The 18,287-nt window shown below is 32.4% G+C and overlaps 1 protein-coding gene across 7 annotated transcripts in view; it reads left to right on the top strand.

Annotated features, from left to right (window-relative positions):
* The window catches only part of NBEA (neurobeachin), a 727,838-nt gene that overhangs the window by 469,855 nt on the left and 239,696 nt on the right, over positions 1–18,287 (top strand). For all 7 annotated transcript variants that reach the window (XM_031960710.1, XM_031960705.1, XM_031960707.1 and 4 more), the window contains one exon: positions 16,123–16,266. In XM_031960710.1, the coding sequence (XP_031816570.1) occupies positions 16,123–16,266 (144 nt within the window). The remainder of the gene's footprint in view (positions 1–16,122; positions 16,267–18,287) is intronic.

The following is an 18,287-nucleotide window of genomic DNA, read 5'->3' as shown; positions in this document are numbered from 1 at the left end:
TAAGAACAATAAGGTATTAGATATCCCCGTGCAAGTTCCAGATATGAGACCCACCTCTAGACAATAGTCTACACTTGCTAAGAACGAAATAACATTTGGGAATAGATCAGCAAGGTTATGTTAACTTTGTTTTCTTTGTTTTTGATATCAGTGTTAACTTTTCAGTTCCTTTCTTTTCTGACGTGATATCATCTTATTTGTAATTTATTTCTTCCTTCCCGTTTTCCCCTTTTTCTTTCCTATTTTTCTTTTTTGCTTATTTTTCATTTTATTTTCCATTCTCCTATACTCATTATTTTCCCAATAGTATATTCCTCCATATTTATTTAATCTCACAGCTCTCAAAATCCTTCCTCTTCCCATGAATTCTCTGCCAACCACTCTAATAAAACCCTAAGTTGGCCTCCACTGCAAATAATTGTGCTTCTATCTGTCAGTGTTCTCACAGAAGCACTGACATCAGTCCTCCAGCTAACAAGTAAGATAGAGAGACTGTAAGCTTATTTTTATACCCAACTGTGTACGTATGTTTCTGTGTGTGCTGTTTTAGTCCTATCTCATGTCTCTAGCTGGAGGACCGATGCCAGTAACTACTTACTAGCATGAATGTTCTGCATCCTTCCCTCCTGACTATCCCTACATTTTATATCTGGGAAGGCATTATTCAGCACTATGAAACTTCTTGGTAACAATCCTACCTCAGTCAAGGCACAGACATAAGAGTATTCTGTATTTGATAGTAGAAAGAGTTCTTTGTTTGGAGTTAAAGAATCTGGGTTTGTATCTTGACTTCTGCCATTTTAACAGTTTGTGTGACATTAGATAGATAAGTCACCTTATTCTCTAGATTTCAGTTTCTGAAATTTTAGTTTCTGAAATTTATTCTCTATTTGAAATTATTAATTCTCTATTTGAAATAAATTTCTTATTCTCTATTTCTTATTCTCTATTCTTATATATAATGTGGGAATTGGAATAGGTGATCTTCAAGTTCCTTTTAAACTTTAAATCTTTGATCCTATAGTATTAAACCTTCATCAGCTGAATTACATTTTTATTTTCTTTTCATGTACTAACCTTCTAAATTTTAACAGAAAAAAAATAATTAAGAAAACAGAAATCATCCATCCTTGTCAGTACCTTTCAGAGATAGTTTTCAACTAAATGAAGATGGTTCTTAGATCCTGGCAACTAACAACTACTAATAGATCATGTTGGGAACTGATAAGCCTTAGTTTATACTATCTAAATGTATCAACTGATCTATAAATTGCTATTTTTAAAATGATTCATTATAATTTTTGTTTTATTAATCCTTTGAGTTCAAAATTTATTTCTATTTCTTAGATCATTATTAGCTAGTCTAACTGATTCATTTCATAGATGGGGGATTTGAATCTCAGAACATTCTAAATTTTCCTTCATAAGTAAGAACTGTAGGGGTTTTTTTCAATATAATATATCCGTGTTTTAAATATTTTCTTTCAATTCCTTTACTGAGTAGCTAATCAAAATCCTTCCAAAATAACTGCTAGTCCTAAATGCAAAAAGATTCCATAGTTGCTATCACATATATTCTTTAAAGCATGGTTTATCAAATTTCCTTTGAAAAGCATAGAATGCATTTTTCTATATTCACTATTAAGAAGATTATTGCATTAACATTTCATACTTATATAGTGCTACATTTAAATTCAATCATATATTCTTTCACCTTTTTAATTGCATTTTTCTGTTGAAAACATTTGCTATTTATGAATATCCTTTTTGGTGGTCTGTCCTAAAAAATCTTGCTTACATATGAATATTTTGAATTAGAAATAAATGAAATTCCTTTTTTGCTGTCAGAACCAAATTGTAAAAATGCATTGTATGTCTTTGAAAATCAGTATACTCTATTAGCAGACCTGTCAATATAAAAAGTGCATTCCATTTCCACCTCTTGCTCTAATAACCTTTTCTATGTTACTCTCAGGCAGTTCACATAATCAGAGTATATTGTCAGCTTACCGGAGTTGGGGAAGCATGAAATGAAAATCGCGTTAATATTGATCCAGTGCTTTTACTTGCAAGTGTCCTAGATGTCCTTTCCATTGAGCAATAACTGTTGGGGTTAGGTATTTTCTTCAGTTATTATTTAACCTTTAAAATTATTGCAAGCATAATTGATCTGTATATTTTGTTTAACATTTAGAATCACTGCTATTTACATGCAATTTTAATTTGTGTCCAGAATACTGATGTGCATCTTTACTTATACCCTAAAAATTTTACCTTATTTCCTACTCACTGTATTGTAGTATACTTACAGAAACATCTTGTCACACAGAAAGCACTTAAGAAAATAACTGAGTTTAGAAATTCTGGGATTGTTATATTTGTAATGTCCTTTGAGTTTAATTTAAATTGATTTCAGCATTTTTAGTGATAAGATCAAAGCATATACAAATCCATCACAAATTTGAAATTGGCTTTAAAAAATAATTAATCTTGGATTATTTCATTTAAGTCTTTCAACACATGCAACAGAGTAAGGATTTTAGGTTGTTAACAAATGATTTCAAACTAGAAAATGTGCTGTTGTTGAATAAGGAAGTTAGGTTCTGATTCTCTCAAACCAGCTACCTAGATTTATTTAATTATTGAGACATTCAGCCCTGCTTCAACTGAGGAGATAGAAGCAAAATACTTCATTTCTTCTATTTAAAAAAATCTGTAAACTTATTGGATTTGTTGGTGCTCAAAATGCTCTATGCTGAAAATTAATGATGTTGAATGTGTATTGGAAGTCAGGATTCAGATTCAGGTAATAAGGTATAAAATAGAAAAAAGTAAACTGAAATTTCTAGTCATGTTTTCTGATAAGGTATGGTTTTTTCAGTGTTAAAAAGTAAAATTCTATTGTTAAAAAGCAAAGCATATACATGTATATATGTTTACATCAAAATATAAATAGATTTATATGCATGTATCTTTGTGTAAACCTGTACATGTTTATATATGTATGTGTCTGTACTCATGCATGTGTATATATTTAGATATATGCAACTAGGTGGTACAGTGGATACTGTGTCAGGCCTGATTCAGGATGTTCACATCTGGCTTCTGATACTTTATTAATTAGACATATCACTTTACCATGCTTACCTCAGTTTCCTCATCTGTAAAATTAGTTAGAGAAGGAAAAAGTATCTTTGCCCCGAAAACCCAAAATTGGGTCATGAATAGCCAGACACCACTAAAATAACTAAACACTTAACTCTCTAGATACATTTAGATATATAATGTATACAACTAAAATCTTATTCATTCCTCACAGCAATCCTGTAAAGTAAAAACCATTATTTCCATTTTACAGATGAAAAAACTGAAGTACAAAAATTTAACTCTAGGAAATTGTAGAATCAAAACTTGAAACCAGGTTTTCTGATTCCAAGTGTGATAATTTTATTCACTCTATTGCAATGTAAATTTAAGGAAATTGAATGACTTTTTTAGTTTATTTTTTTTTTACCACATTCATAGTAGTGTTTTATTATTCTAATTACATGTAAAAACAGTTTTTAGCATTCACTTTTGTGAGATTTTGAGTTATAATTTTTTTTCTTCCCTCTGTCCTTTACCTTCCCCCTCTTCAAAACCAGCAAGAAATGTGATACAGGTTATACATGTACAGTCATTTTATTTTATTATTTTTAATAGCTTTTTATTTAGAGGTTATATGCATGAGTAATTTTATAGCATTGACAATTGCCAAACCTTTTGTTCCAATTTTTCCCTTCCTTACCCCCCTCCCCCAAATGGCTGGTTGACCAATACATGTTACATATGTTAAAGTATAAATTAAATACAAAATAAGTATACATATCCAAACAGTTATTTTGCTGCATGTACAATCATTTTAAACACATTTCCATATTAGTCATGTTGGGAAAGACAAATCAGAATAAAGGGGAAAAAGCATGAGAAAGAAGGAAAAAAAAAAAAGATGAAAATAGTATGCTTCAATCTACATTCAGTCTTGACACCTCTCTCTCTCTGAATGTAGATGGCATTTTCCATCCCAAATCTATTGAAATTATCTTAGATGACTACCTTGCTAAAACGAGCCAAGTCTATCATAGTTGATCATTATATAGTGTTGCTGTTACTGTGTACATTTTCTCTCGATTTCACTCAGCATCAACTCATGTAAGTTTTTCCAGGCTTTTCTGAAGTCTGCTCGTCATTTCTTATAGAATAATACTATTCCATTGATATACTGTAACTTATTCATCCATTCCCCAATTGATGGACATCTACCAAATTTCCAATTCCTTTACTCCACAAAAAGAACTATTACAAACATTTTTTCATATGTGGGTCCTTTTCCTTCTTTTATGATCTCTTTGGGATACAGACTCACTAGTGATATTGTTGGATTAAAAGCCATGCACAGTTTTATAGCCCTTTGGGAATAATTCTAAATTTCCACAATAGATCAGTCATGATTTTCTTTTTAAATTATTGGTCAGTTGAAAAAATGTTGTGCAGCCCATGTTGTGTAGATTGAACTACTAGAATTATCTCACAGAAACACTGGCTTAGCATAAATTTTTTTTTCAGACAGCGGGTTTTGTACATAATTGAAAGCATTCTTTTAGCTTTGACCTAATAAAAATTATAAATTTACTGCTTAATAATAAATTATTTACATGGTGTACAAGTTTAAAATTTTTGAATCATGGAAATTTTGAATAGGATCATCTCACATATGATGTAATCATTTTAGAATACATTATTCCAAAATCTCTTGCTTTTATTTGTCATTAAATATCACCTTCCAGATTTATTAAACTTCCCAAGGTATTCAAGTTGAATTAATACATTTTATTTAAGGCAAGGTATTTAAATTTTTAATTAATATTTTCTTTGATACTGATTTGATACTGAAATGCCCTTTTCTAATTCTCAGTAATAAAATACAGTATATGAAATAGAATTCCTATTTCCTAAAAGAGGAGCATTGTCTCACGAAACTTATTCCCAATTATTGGAAGTATTAGAGTTTGCTGACAGTATATTTAGATAATTTTAATATGAAGGTAATTTTCCATTCTTCTGATGCCTTTTCAAAAATTAAAGAAACTCTATAAATCATCTTATCTACTTTACACTATTTGTAAATTTTATGACAATCCTGTGACAAAAAATAGTATTTTTTAAAACATTTTTCTTGATGTTAGAGATATTAAGTAAATAGAGTTAAATATAACCAAAATTAGTATTCTTCAGACTTACTTGATATTTAAATAGCTAATTACAAGTAATCAAGGCACTATTCATTTTGTAAGCCATGTGTTAAGGAAAACCAGGTTTTACATATACACTATTTTATCTTTCTTTCACAGCTCATTCCTTAAACTGTTAGCTCCTTGAAAGCAGGATCTATCTTTTGCTTTTCTTTGTATTCTTAGTAGTTACTATCACAGTTCCAAAATTATATTACTTGCAAGTGGATTAAGTATTCCATAGTACTTATACTAAAACAATCCCATAGTACTTATACTAAAACTAAGCTAAATTACAAGCCTGGAAGAATGGTAGTGCCATTGACAGTAACAGTGCCTGACACCTATCAAATGATAACAGAGAAAGTGAAGAGAGGGGAATTTGGAGGAAAAATATAATGAACTCAGTTTTGGATATGTTGAATTGAAGGTGTTTATGAGTCAGAGGTATTAGGGCTGGACAAATCTGACAATTATTTGCATTCAGATGATAATTGAATTCATGGAACTGAGTAGTTCACCAAGGAAATTAGTATAGGGAGAGAAGAGAAGTGAACCCATGACAGGGCTCTGTAGGATAGCTATGGTTCATGGTCATGACCTAAAAATCTACCAAAAGAGACTGAGAAAACATAGACAGGAGAACAAGAAGAATAAAAGAGAAGGGAAAGGAATAAACATTTATTAACCATCTACTATGTGTTAGGCACCATGACAAGGGCTTTACAAATAACAAGTTTAATCCTCACGACAACCTAACAACAACACTAACGCCTGACTTCAGACCCAGTGCTCTCTCTACCTGACATCTAGTTTCCTCAAAACTGGGAAAGAACAGTATAATGAAAATATAAAGAGAAGTTATCAATAAGAGAATAATTGTAAAAACTATTGAGGTTTTTAAAAAATGCAGATTAAGAAAAAGATATTAGATTTGGCTATTGAGATCATGGGGTTTGAATCCAGATTTCAGAGAGATGAAGGGAATAAGGGGAAGGGAAATGGAAACATCAGTTGTAGACAAGAAATTCAGTTATAAAAGGGAAGACAGATAGGATGATAACTAGTTGAGATAGAAATAGTCAAGTGAAGGTTTTTTGAGGATGGGGCAGACCCAGTCATGTTTGTAGGCAATAGGAAACCAGCTAATAGACCAGAAGAGATTGAAAATAAGTGAAAGAATGAGGAAGATAAGAGTTCTCTTAGAGAAGACAGGGTGAAATGGAATTACTTTTCCATGCAGAGATGTTTGTCTTGGCAAGGAAAAAGGCCACCTCTTCACATGAGATAGGTGAAGGATTGTAAAGTGGCAGAAAGTATCTTAGTGATATGAGATGAAGAATTGGGTCAGACAAAGCTCATAGCATATGGCCTCAATTTTTTTAATGAAATATTAGCAAAGTTTTCAGATGAGAGGGTGAAGAGAGAGCAGGAGAATTATGGGAAGTTTGAGGAGAAATGAAAAGAAAAGATTCAGAAAATCTGCTATGGTGAGTGCAATAGTGAGTCAGTTAGGGAGATGTAAAAGGATTGCCTTTAGCAAAATGAGACTCTGCTTTAAATTATGTAACATGAATTTGTTTGTAGCCCCATGTCAGCAGTTTTGTGATATTACTCAATTCTGTTCAGGAGGATGTGAGTAAGGATAGATAGCAGGTAATGGCAGTAATCTAGGAATGAGACTTGGCAGCACAAGACTGATGATAAAATAAGGGATCAAGGTACTATGTTTCTACAATTAAACTGGTGTACTAAGGTAACAATATGGAGAAAAAGATAAAAGTGTAGGTAGTATAGGATTGATGGCTTGGGAAAGAACTGAAGAATTGCGGGATTAGTGGTCATCATAAGGACAAAGGACAGGTTTGGGGGTTGCAAGGGGGAGTAAGAGATGGAATGACAATAAATTATGATAAGATAAAGGAATCTCAGAGACCGTGAACATAAAAATGGTGCATGTATGAATAGTATGACTATTTTGTGTAGTTTTTGGCATCTTTGTACAGCTCAGGTGAAGGAAAGGAATAGGTTAGGAAAATCAAAAACTAAGGAGCTAGGAGGTTGCAGTGTTTGAGGCAGTATCAATATGTACCTTGGAGACCCCTAATATGAAGACAGAAGTTGAGGAAAAGAGACTATGAGTGAAGCACTAAACGTATTAGGGAAGGAAGGAGGGTGTCTTTGAGGATAGTAGATGGTAGATGGTAGCCACTAGAATCTTTATTAGGGTGATATATATGAATTGAATGAACCTCAAAGGGAGCAAGTATGTTAAGTGATGGTGTGAGAGGGACAGCATGAAGAAACAAGTATTTCTGCCTTTGTACTAGAACCAGTGAATCAGAAGTATGAGGAGAGAAGTTTAATCAGTGCTGGGATTGATGGTCAGGAAGCTGTGTCATCAGGAGGGAGCCAGGTCTCCATGAGTGAAAAAAGATGGAAGATGCAGCAAAGAAAAATAAAATGAAAGCACCTTGTTACCTGTGGAGCAAGCAACAGAGTGAGAGAATAGTGAAACAGTGAAAGAAATGGAAAGAAGGAAGGAAACATTTCTTAAGCACCCATCATGTGCCAAGCATTGCACTAAGGGCTTTACAAATACTAATTCATTGATCCTCAAAACAATCTATTATTATCCCCATTTTACTGTTGAGGAAACTGAGATAGGCAGATTTATTGACCTGCCTAAGATTATCTAACTGGTAACAAGATTACATAATTAATAATATAACATAATTCAGATTTTCCCGACTCTAGATCAAAACTTCTTAAACTTTTTCCACTGATATCTCCTTTTCATCTGAGAAATTTTCACATGACCACAGGCATATAGGTATGTAAAATAGGTATGCAAATCAAACATTTACTAATAATAAATCACAATTTCACAATCTCCACATTCAGTTATGAGACTCAGTTATCCATATATAATTTAATTTTTTCATACACTTTACTTGTGTATTGTGTTGGTTTTCATTTATATTTTAATTTTTATCAGGGACCATCTTTAATATACTGTATATACTCGGTCCTTCAGTTTTCTAAGTTATTTAATTGCTATTACCATATTTACTTGAATTGATTCTCAATAGAATTTTATGAAAGTAGAAAAAAAAAGAACACGTTTTGGTTTATGTTGTGTAATCTTCATCTTAGGAAAAAAATTTCAAATAGTTTTTAACAACTAGGTATATTGGTGGAGACAGGGCTTGCTTTTATAATAATAGTTTTTTTATTTTTCCAAATACATGTAAAGATAGTTTTCAGCATTCACCTTTGCAAATCCACGTGTTCCAAATTTTGCTCCCTCCCTCCAACCCCAGGTTAAACATGTGTAGTTCTTTTCTACATATTTCCAGATTTGTCATATTGTTCAATAAAAATAAGATCAAAAGGGAAAAATGAGAAAGAAAAAAAAAGTAAGCAAAAAAAAGGTAAAATACTATTTATTGATCCATATTCAGTCTCCATAGTTCTCTCTCTAGATGTAGGGCTCTTTCCATTACAACTCTATTGGAATTGCCTTGTGTGAAGACCGCGTATTTTAAAATCAGCCGGAGTCAGGAATTCAGGTTAGGGGAAAATCATCAATCTTTATTCTCAGTGAAGAAAGATCGGAGGTGGAAGAGAATGGGCAATAGCAATGTGTGCAGCTGAGTCAAGAAGCTAGCTAGACCAGCAGCCACAGGACCAGCAGCGATGAGCATAGAACACAGGCCCAATTTCTCCCTGCCTCTCTTCCTGTCTCTCAACTCCACTCACCAAAATCATCATTTCCTATACAACACATCAGGACTTGCACAGAGAGTGGGCGGGGGCCATTCTTTATCCAAGCATGTATATTAATAGAGTATAGTCCAATTACTATTTAGCCTCACGTGCTTGGGACCTCAGTGCATCAACTCAAGCCTTAGCCCATTACAGCCTTGACTCATCTCGTTGTTGAAAAGAACCAAGACCATCATAGTTAATCATCCTATCTTTGTTGCTTCTGTGTACAAGGGAGTCTTAGTCCTTGCTACTCCCTTAACTTACATCCTTTTAAGTCTTTCCGGCTTTGCTGAAATCAGCCTGCTCATCATTTATTTAAATAGAACAATAATATTACATTACATTCATAATCATAACTTATTTTTAAGAAAACTTATTTTTAAAAGGTTTTTATTTTCAAAAACATGTGCATAGATAGTTTTCAATATTCATCCTTGCAAAAACCATGTGTTCCAAATTTTTTTCTCTCTCCCTTCCCACTACCTTCCCTAGACAAGTAATCCAATATATGTTAAACATGTGCAATTCTTCTATACATATTTCCATAATTATCAGTCATGCCATAACTTACTCAGCCATCCCTCAACTGATGGGCACCTACTTAATTTCCAATACTTTGTGTGCCACTACAAAAAGGGCTACTACAAACATTTCTGCACATGTGAGTCCTTTTCCCTTTTTTATGATCTCTTTGGGATACAGACTCTACTGGATCAAAGGGTATGCACAGTTTGATAACCCTTTGGGCATAGTTCCAAATTACTCTTCCAAATGGTGGAATCTGTAATGTGTTGGTGTCCTAATTTTCCTACATCCCTCCAACATTTATCATTATCTTTTCCCATCATCTTAGTTAATCTAAGAAATGTGAAGTAGTACCTCAGTGTTTTCTTAATCTGCATTTTACAATCTGTTTTATTCTTTAACCATTTATCAGTTGGGGAATGGTTCCTATTCTTATTTTATGTACAAGGGAGTCTTTTGATAATGTTTTGACAGTGAGGTCTCTATCATAAATACTGGCTATAAAAATGATTTCTCAGCTTACTGCTTCCCTTCTAATTTTGGCTGCATTTGTTTTGTTTGTACAAAACCTTTTTAATTTAATGTGATCAAAATTATCCATCTTTCATCTGTTCTCTAGTTCTTTGGCCTTAAATTCCTCCCTTTTCTACAGATATGACAGATGAACTATCTCTTGTTCTCCAGATTTGCTCATATATCTAAATCATGAACTCATTTTGACCTTATCTTGGCATATAGGGTGTTAGGTGTTAGTCAATGTCTAGTTTTTGTCATACTATTTTCCAGTTTTCCCAGCTATTTTTGTCAGACAGTGAGTTTTTATCCCAGAAGCTGGAATCTTTTGAGTTTACCAAATACTAGATTATTATAGTCATTGACTATTGTGTCTTGTGAACCTAATCTATTCCTCAGTTCCACTACTCTATTTCTTAGCCAGTATGAAATGGTTTTGATGGCAGCTGTGTTATACTTTTAGGTTTGGTACAGCTCAACTAGGTATAATATACTATGAATTCTAAAGTAGGAAGAATGTTGTCATGCTTTAGATGAAGTTAAAAAAATATCAAAAGAAAATCTTAAGTCAAATATTTTTGTATTGTATATTTTTCTATTTTATGGATTTTTATTCTAATTAGAAAAACCTACTAGGGGCAGCTAGGTGGTGCAGTGAATTGAGAAGTCAGGAAGACTTGAATTCAAATCTGATCTCAGACACTTAATACTTTCTAGCTTTGTGACCCTAGGCAAGTCATTTAACCCCAATTGCCTCATTTAAAAAAAAAAAAAAAAACTACTTTAGGATACTTTGAAATTTTCTTAGAAAAACAAGAATACAAAACCTCTGACTAATCTAGCTTTAAATATAATTTACATTTTCAAATCCAAGGAAAGCTCTGGTTAGTGATTGGTAGTATTTGCTTGCTAATTTATTGATGAATGGATGGAGACACCAGGAAATATACTGTCTTTTTGAAGATTGATGATCAAAAATAAATTTTCTTCCCAACCAGTTTTTGATTTGTTGGATATCTCACAAATTCTTTGTAAGGACAGTTCTTATGACCAGACAGCCCTTTGAGAGTTTACCATTTCTGGCTTGTAATCTTGAAAAATGGAACCTTGATCTGTTAAAAATCTAGTGATTAAAAAGCCATATGCTTTGATTTAGATAAATATCTGGTAAAGGATGACAAAACCAAGTAGCTTGATAAACAGCTAAGTTATATATTTAACAAACCAATAAAAGGGAAATCAAAGTTAATAAGGGAAGTGATTAATTTCATATATTTCTTTTAGATTAATGTTTATTTTATGACTGCAAAATTAAGTTGTTTTTAAGGGTTAATATAGATCTTGTAGCTCCAGATTTACTTACTGAAGCTTTTTACTGTCTTTTATTTGTTCATTAATTTCAACTGTGTAAAACAAATAGTATTTTTTTCAATAATCTAGCAAATTAGCAAAGTATTCAGCTTTCAATAAAAAAAATTGCTTTAGCATTTTTATTCACCTTTTTAAAGGGATTTACACAAATGACTGAGTAAAAAAATCAAGAAATTACTCCTTGGAAACTCAATCATAAATATAGGATGTTTCATGAAACCTACCTATCCAGTAGAACCTATGAGAAATATTTCTTATCCTATATACTGTCCCACTTCTTTAAACATTAAGTAGAAAGCTGTTCCATTGAGAAATTAGTGCCAGTATATGGAGAACTGGATGGATGAGGAGATTTAACAGAATTGTAATTAATTGTTTAATGTAAATACGGCAGAAGATGTCCAGTGGAGGATTCCAAGGACACATACTTAACTTTACATTAGCATTCTTATGTATGATAGAGAAGGCATAAATGACAGTTTCATCACATTACAAAGGAATAGCTAACACTGTATGTCAGACTGAGAATCCTAAAATATTGATCTGATTCATATAAGATGAGTTCACACAGGAGATCAGTGTAAAGTCATACTCGAGCAAATAAATAAATAAATAAATGATTTTACAAGTTATAGAAAAGTCAGCAGGTATTTTGAAAAAAAAGTTTTAGAATTTTAGGGGACTAGAAATTCAAATTTCCTATATCAGTACTACATCAGTAGTGTGACATGGCAACCAAAAAAGCTAATGTGTGTCTGTCTGTCTGTCTCTCTCTCTATCTGTTTCTACACACCAACACTTTAAAAAAATATTGTAAACTAAGAGAATGTCTAGAAAAGAGCAATCAGAATGATGAAAAGTGCTGAGTCCATTATAGATAAAGATTAATTGAAGCATCCAAGCATATTAGCTTACAAAAATGGTTTAGGAGGTATATGCTGTTGTATGGGTGAGGATAAATTAGATTTCTCTTTGGCTCTGCCTGGGCTAAAACTTTGAGTAATGGATGCAAATTGCAAAGCAGATAATTTAAGCTTGATATAAAAAAAACTTCTCAACAATTACAGCTTCCCTAAAGTGAAATGAACTAAGAATTCTTCTTTGGAGATCTTCACGTGAACTTTAGTTACCCATTTATGGGATATGTTATAATAATGATTTTTTTGTGCATTTATTGGATTATGTGAGTACTGAAATACTGTCCAAGTTCAAGAAGTCCAGATTTCAGTCTCTTTTGTAATTATGTTATTTGTCCATGGCTAAGGTCTTGTTATCATTTTATTTTAAAATGGAAAGAAAAGCAATTTTAGAATAAAAAATTATTTCATTAACTGAAAACTTACTTATACAACTGTTCCAAACAATTTTACTATAAAACATCCTAGTGATTAGATAACACTTATGAATTTCTGTCTCTAAAGGATAAATTCTTGAATCATTTCATGAAACTCATATTGACGTACAAATAAAAAAGTTGAGGTAGAACTTATTGTGTGTGTGAGCAATTAATTTGATAGAGAAAGTTAATAAAAAAAAATATATATATATATATATTTATCAGTGTCAGGAAAAAAAATTATTAAATAGGTAAAGCCTGTCTTTGTCACCCCAGATTTTTTCCCTGTTATATCTTAAAATTTCTAATAATTATTATTATTATAATTATCTTTTTTTGCCAACTGCCTTACATATTTTATCTAATTTAAGGCTAATGGCAAATTTGTAAAATAGTTAATACAGTTATTTTCATCCTCATTTTTCAGATGAAGAAATTGGGGCTTATAAAAGTTAAATAACTTGCCAACAGCCACATGGCTTGTAAATGGTAGAATTTATCCTGATCCATTGTCCAAATCCAGTGGTTCCTTCTGATATATTCTTCTACTTTTTTTTATATTTTCTTCATTCCTGCAAAAGCTTGCTTTTAGAAAAATACATAATAAAAATAATCACAGAAATATAAATAATGAATGAAAGAAATTTAATCTGTTGGTTTTTCAAGGGGTATTTGTATTTTTAAAAATAAATAATCCTTTTAAATCAGAAAATTGTGTTTCTAGTTTTGAATTTCAAATTTTGATTATCAACTTAAACAAATATGTGTGTGTGTGTGTGTGTGTGTGTGTGTGTGTGTGTGTGTATACAGCTACTTCTAAGGCAAGCCTTATCCTATAGTCTTTTGTTTTCTTAAAATTTATCAGGATTGTCCAATTTTAAATGCTTTTCACACTGGCAACAGTTTGACAATGTACACTTCAATACTTGGGTGATTTCACCGATATGGTTATTCCTTGTCCTGTATAGATTGCAATCCTGCCGTGCCTTATAAATGTTCTTTGTTAATCATTGTGGGCAGTAATGATATAGCAGTTGTAAGAAGCACTATAAATAAATGAAACATTTCATTTTACACACATTTCTGATATTTACATATATTTAATATATCATTAACATTAATTATATTAATATAATTATAATCTTATCCTATATTAATATATAAATATATGACATATATATATATATACACACTCTTTGATATAGGCAATATATTTATTCCCATATAACATATGAGCAAACTGAGTCTTATAAAGATTAAATTAATTATTTATGTTTATGTACATACTAAGTATCTGAGGCAGAATTTGAATCCAGATATTTCTTACTTCAAGTTAGGCACTTGAAATCCTATACCATGTGTTATGTATGTACATACACATATATCTTAACAAGTAGCCAACCTTCTGATGATAAGCCTCACCAAACTTCAGGTGGCCAGACAATATATTAAAACCTTTTCAACTTGGCATGGGACCTACAAAAAAGTTCATGTTAAATTAACATAGAATTCAAGAACAAAGTTATTCCATGCCATGAGGAATCACTATAGTCAGTAAGACTATAGTGGAGAACTACACACCTGTCAGATTGGCTAAGATGACAGGAAAAAATAATGATGATTGTTGGAGGGGATGCGGGAAAACTGGGACATTGATGCATTGTTGGTGGAGTTGTGAACGAATCCAACCATTTTGGAGAGTAGTTTGGAACTATGCTCAAAAAGTTATCAAACTGTGCATACCCTTTGATCCAGCAGTGTTACTACTGGGATTATATCCCAAAGAGATTATAAAGAAGGGAAAGGGACCTGTATGTGCACGAATGTTTGTGGCAGCCCTTTTTGTAGTGGCTAGAAACTGGAAACTGAATGGATGTCCATCAGTTGGAGAATGGCTGAATAAATTGTGGTATATGAAAATTATGGAATATTACTGTTCTGTAAGAAATGACCAACAGGATGATTTCAGAAAGGCCTGGAGAGACTTACACGAACTGATGCTGAGTGAAATGAGCAGGACCAGGAGATCATTATATACTTCAACAACAATACTAGATGATGACCAGTTCTGATGGATCAGGCCATCCTCAGCAACGAGATCAACCAAATCATTTCTAATGGAGCAGTAATGAACTGAACTAGCTATGCCCAGAAAAAGAACTCTGGGAGATGACTAAAAACCATTACATTGAATTCCCAATCCCTATATTTATGCCCACCTGCGTTTTTGATTTCCTTCACAAGCTAATTGTACAATATTTCAGAGTCTGATTCTTTTTCTACAGCAAAATAACGTTTTGGTCAGGTATACTTATTGTGTATCTAATTTATATTTTAATATATTTAACATCTACTGGTCATCCTGCCATCTAGGGGAGGGGGGGGGGTAAGAGGTGAAAAATTGGAACAAGAGGTTTGGCAATTGTTAATGCTGTAAAGTTACCCATGTATATATCCTGTAAATAAAAGGCTATTAAATTTAAAAAAAAAATAAAATTAAAAAAAAAAAAAGACTTAAGTGGAGACATGATAGACAGATAGATAGCAAAGTAGGTAACTACAGACATGAGAAATAGGTAAATTGGTGCATCTATCGCTATGTAGAGTCTGACACAATAGAAATAACTAACTGAACAATAAACACCCCTATCTACATCCATGAGAAGCTGTCTCTGTGGATGCAGATAACATCTATTCTTCAGTTAATACTCTGACTCTTGAGATTTGCCTGGAACATTAAAAGTCTGAGTGTTTTGCCCAGTGTCACAGTAACTGTAAGAGGCACATGTTTTCACACATATGTAAATAATATAAATGAAATAAACATGAGGGATCTAAGATTTTCTTAGTGTGGAATTTCAGTATTAGAATTCTTGCACTATACAAGTTGCAACCCAATCTGCCTATCACTTAACAAAAAAGTTCTAAAGAATTTACCTGAGATATATAAAAGTGAAATGACTTAACCAAGGTCAGATAGCTAGTATCATAAAAAGGATCTGAACCCAGTTATTCCTAATTGCAAACTTAGCACTTTGTCTACTTAACCTCCATGCTTCTAATTATAGATTAAAAAGTAGAGGTAAGTTTTGACTACCTGAAATAATTGACATTTTAGCAACTAAGTGTAAAGTAATAAGGGGAAATTTTTTAACATCTTCTGTTATTATATGTACATTTATTTCCATTACATATTTTATGTAACATATAAAATATATATTATTTATTATTATAGTATAATATTATTATAAGAATCAACTTTCTAATGTTTAGCAACTTTTTTAAAAACTTGAAACTGGATGACCGACCTAAGTTACAATATTTTATTATTCTTAGGCAGTGAAGAAGATGTACTCAAGTCAAAGAAAACATTCAGAAGTCAAGCTGTGGTGAACCAGAATGCAGAAACAGAGCTCATGCTAGAAGGAGATGATGATGCAGTCAGTTTACTACAGGAAAAAGAAATTGACAACCTTGCAGGTAACATTTTAATATTTGTCATGCATATATAAAAATATAAGGCTATTTGGTTCTCTGAATGTACATATATAGATATGTGTCCATAGCCATATCCATCCATCCATACACATACACATCTTTGTGAATACATAGAAAAGCTATTCCATAGGTACATATTGCATTTCCAACTCAGGGAATGAAAAATATGTGCTAGTGACTTAGTATAATACATTCCTAATATTAGAGGAAGTTTATAGTCTTAGAGAACAATTTCTACTTTTTTAGTAGAAAAATCCTTGCAAATTATACAACATATATACACCAGTGCCTATTTAATATCTCTGTTTACATTTTAATTGTTGCCTTGAACATAATGCTGCTCTTGGCCACAAGTACTTTTATTGCATTTCTTCCTCATTGCCATTCTTGAGATTTTTCTTGCTCCTTAACTGCTGTCAATGTTTCTTCTACCCGAGGCTGAAGAATGTAGCTGCCATCTCTGCCCAGCTCCACCCCTATACTCTGCCAAACCCCATTGCTGGTTTCAACCAGCAGCACTTTCCAAACTTATACTCCTTTTCAACCACCAGTATTCATCTAAAACCCTTATATTTATAATTCCACTTTCTTCCCTGAATTTTAGGTGTCTAATATGAACTTTTTATTACTTACTTTTACCATTTTTTCTCCCAAATAGTTCTAAGATCAAAAGCTAAAGAAGACATTTTTGCCCATTGCTTTTCTGTAGTTACTAGAAAGTTAAAACTAAAAGAAATCACAAAAGAATAATGTAATTTTTTCAAAGGTAGAAAGTAAATTTGTATTTTATTCTATATCAGGAATGCTTTGTCTTAATATTTCAATTATTGTATTTTGATGAAATTGCTTCCCATTGTAATTCTATATGTTATTTGGGTATCTAAAGAATGATTTAAAGCAAAGAAGGGGTCTAAAGGAATCTGTCACAAAAATTGTTAAGAACTGTTCAACAGTAAGCCCTACTCAGAAGTAATGTTTGATACTATAGAAACAGAAGGTACACCTCAAAAGAAAAATAAAGTGATGGAAAATCCTTCTAGAATAGAGACATAATCCTTTTTTCTGACTTAAAGAGATACTATCCATCTTCCCTTCAGTCTTCTACTTCTTATTATAGTCATCTTCACTTCCCGAACCCCATGCACATTACAGTGGTTTCCATAATATAGGTGGTCTTCCTTCTGGTACAGGACCAAAATGCCATATGTATCTTAGAATCAAGTTACAGCATATCCAACAATAGCTGATCAGACCAATACAAGCTCAGAATGCTCTGCCACTGGTCAGGTAAAAAATATTCTATATAAACATTGGGGGTAGATTCTCTAACTTTGCACATCTCAAGCTACTTGCTACTTGAATTCTGTTTTACCCATACAGCACAGCACCTTCTCTGCCAGTGTCTTCCCTGTCGTGCAATCAGTTCTAAAGTTCTTAAGAGAGACTGGCTTGAGTTTATTCCTCGTGTTGTAGTTGGAGTGGGAATAAAACATGGTCAGAAGAGACTGGAGTTGTGTGTACTCAAAATGCTCTTTATAAAGTCGACACATTTCTATTCAGGGTAGATCATGTCTGATGGACAATATCATCCAGGCATGCATTTATTTTACTCATTGATAGAAATAGCACAGGGACAGATAATTTTTTCTCCTTATTTCCTCTACTGCTGCTTTGAAATATCCGTTAGAATGTCTATCTGATATCTTTGGGAAGTTGTATTGCTTCAGGGATTGCATAGGATTAGGCCCAAAAGTGCTGGGAAGGAGGCTGCTAATATCCTGCCTATTTCTACCTCTTTCTAGAGTGTCCTAGTATAGCTTTTTTCTAACTGTCTAGTGAGTGATTGCCCTTTGTGCAATGCTGTAATTTTTTTTTTTTTTTTTTGAGAACCATCCATTTGATATTTGAACAATGCAGCCAGTCCAATGGAGGTGTTTCCTCTATAGTACAGTTTAAGTGCTTGCCAGTTTATTTTGAGAAAAAACTTCAATGTCTGGTATTTA

This window comes from Sarcophilus harrisii, chromosome 3 (assembly GCF_902635505.1).
Source record: "Sarcophilus harrisii chromosome 3, mSarHar1.11, whole genome shotgun sequence".
In the NCBI taxonomy this organism is placed as follows: Eukaryota; Metazoa; Chordata; class Mammalia; order Dasyuromorphia; family Dasyuridae; genus Sarcophilus; species Sarcophilus harrisii.
This window is presented reverse-complemented; position numbering and strand designations above follow the sequence as displayed.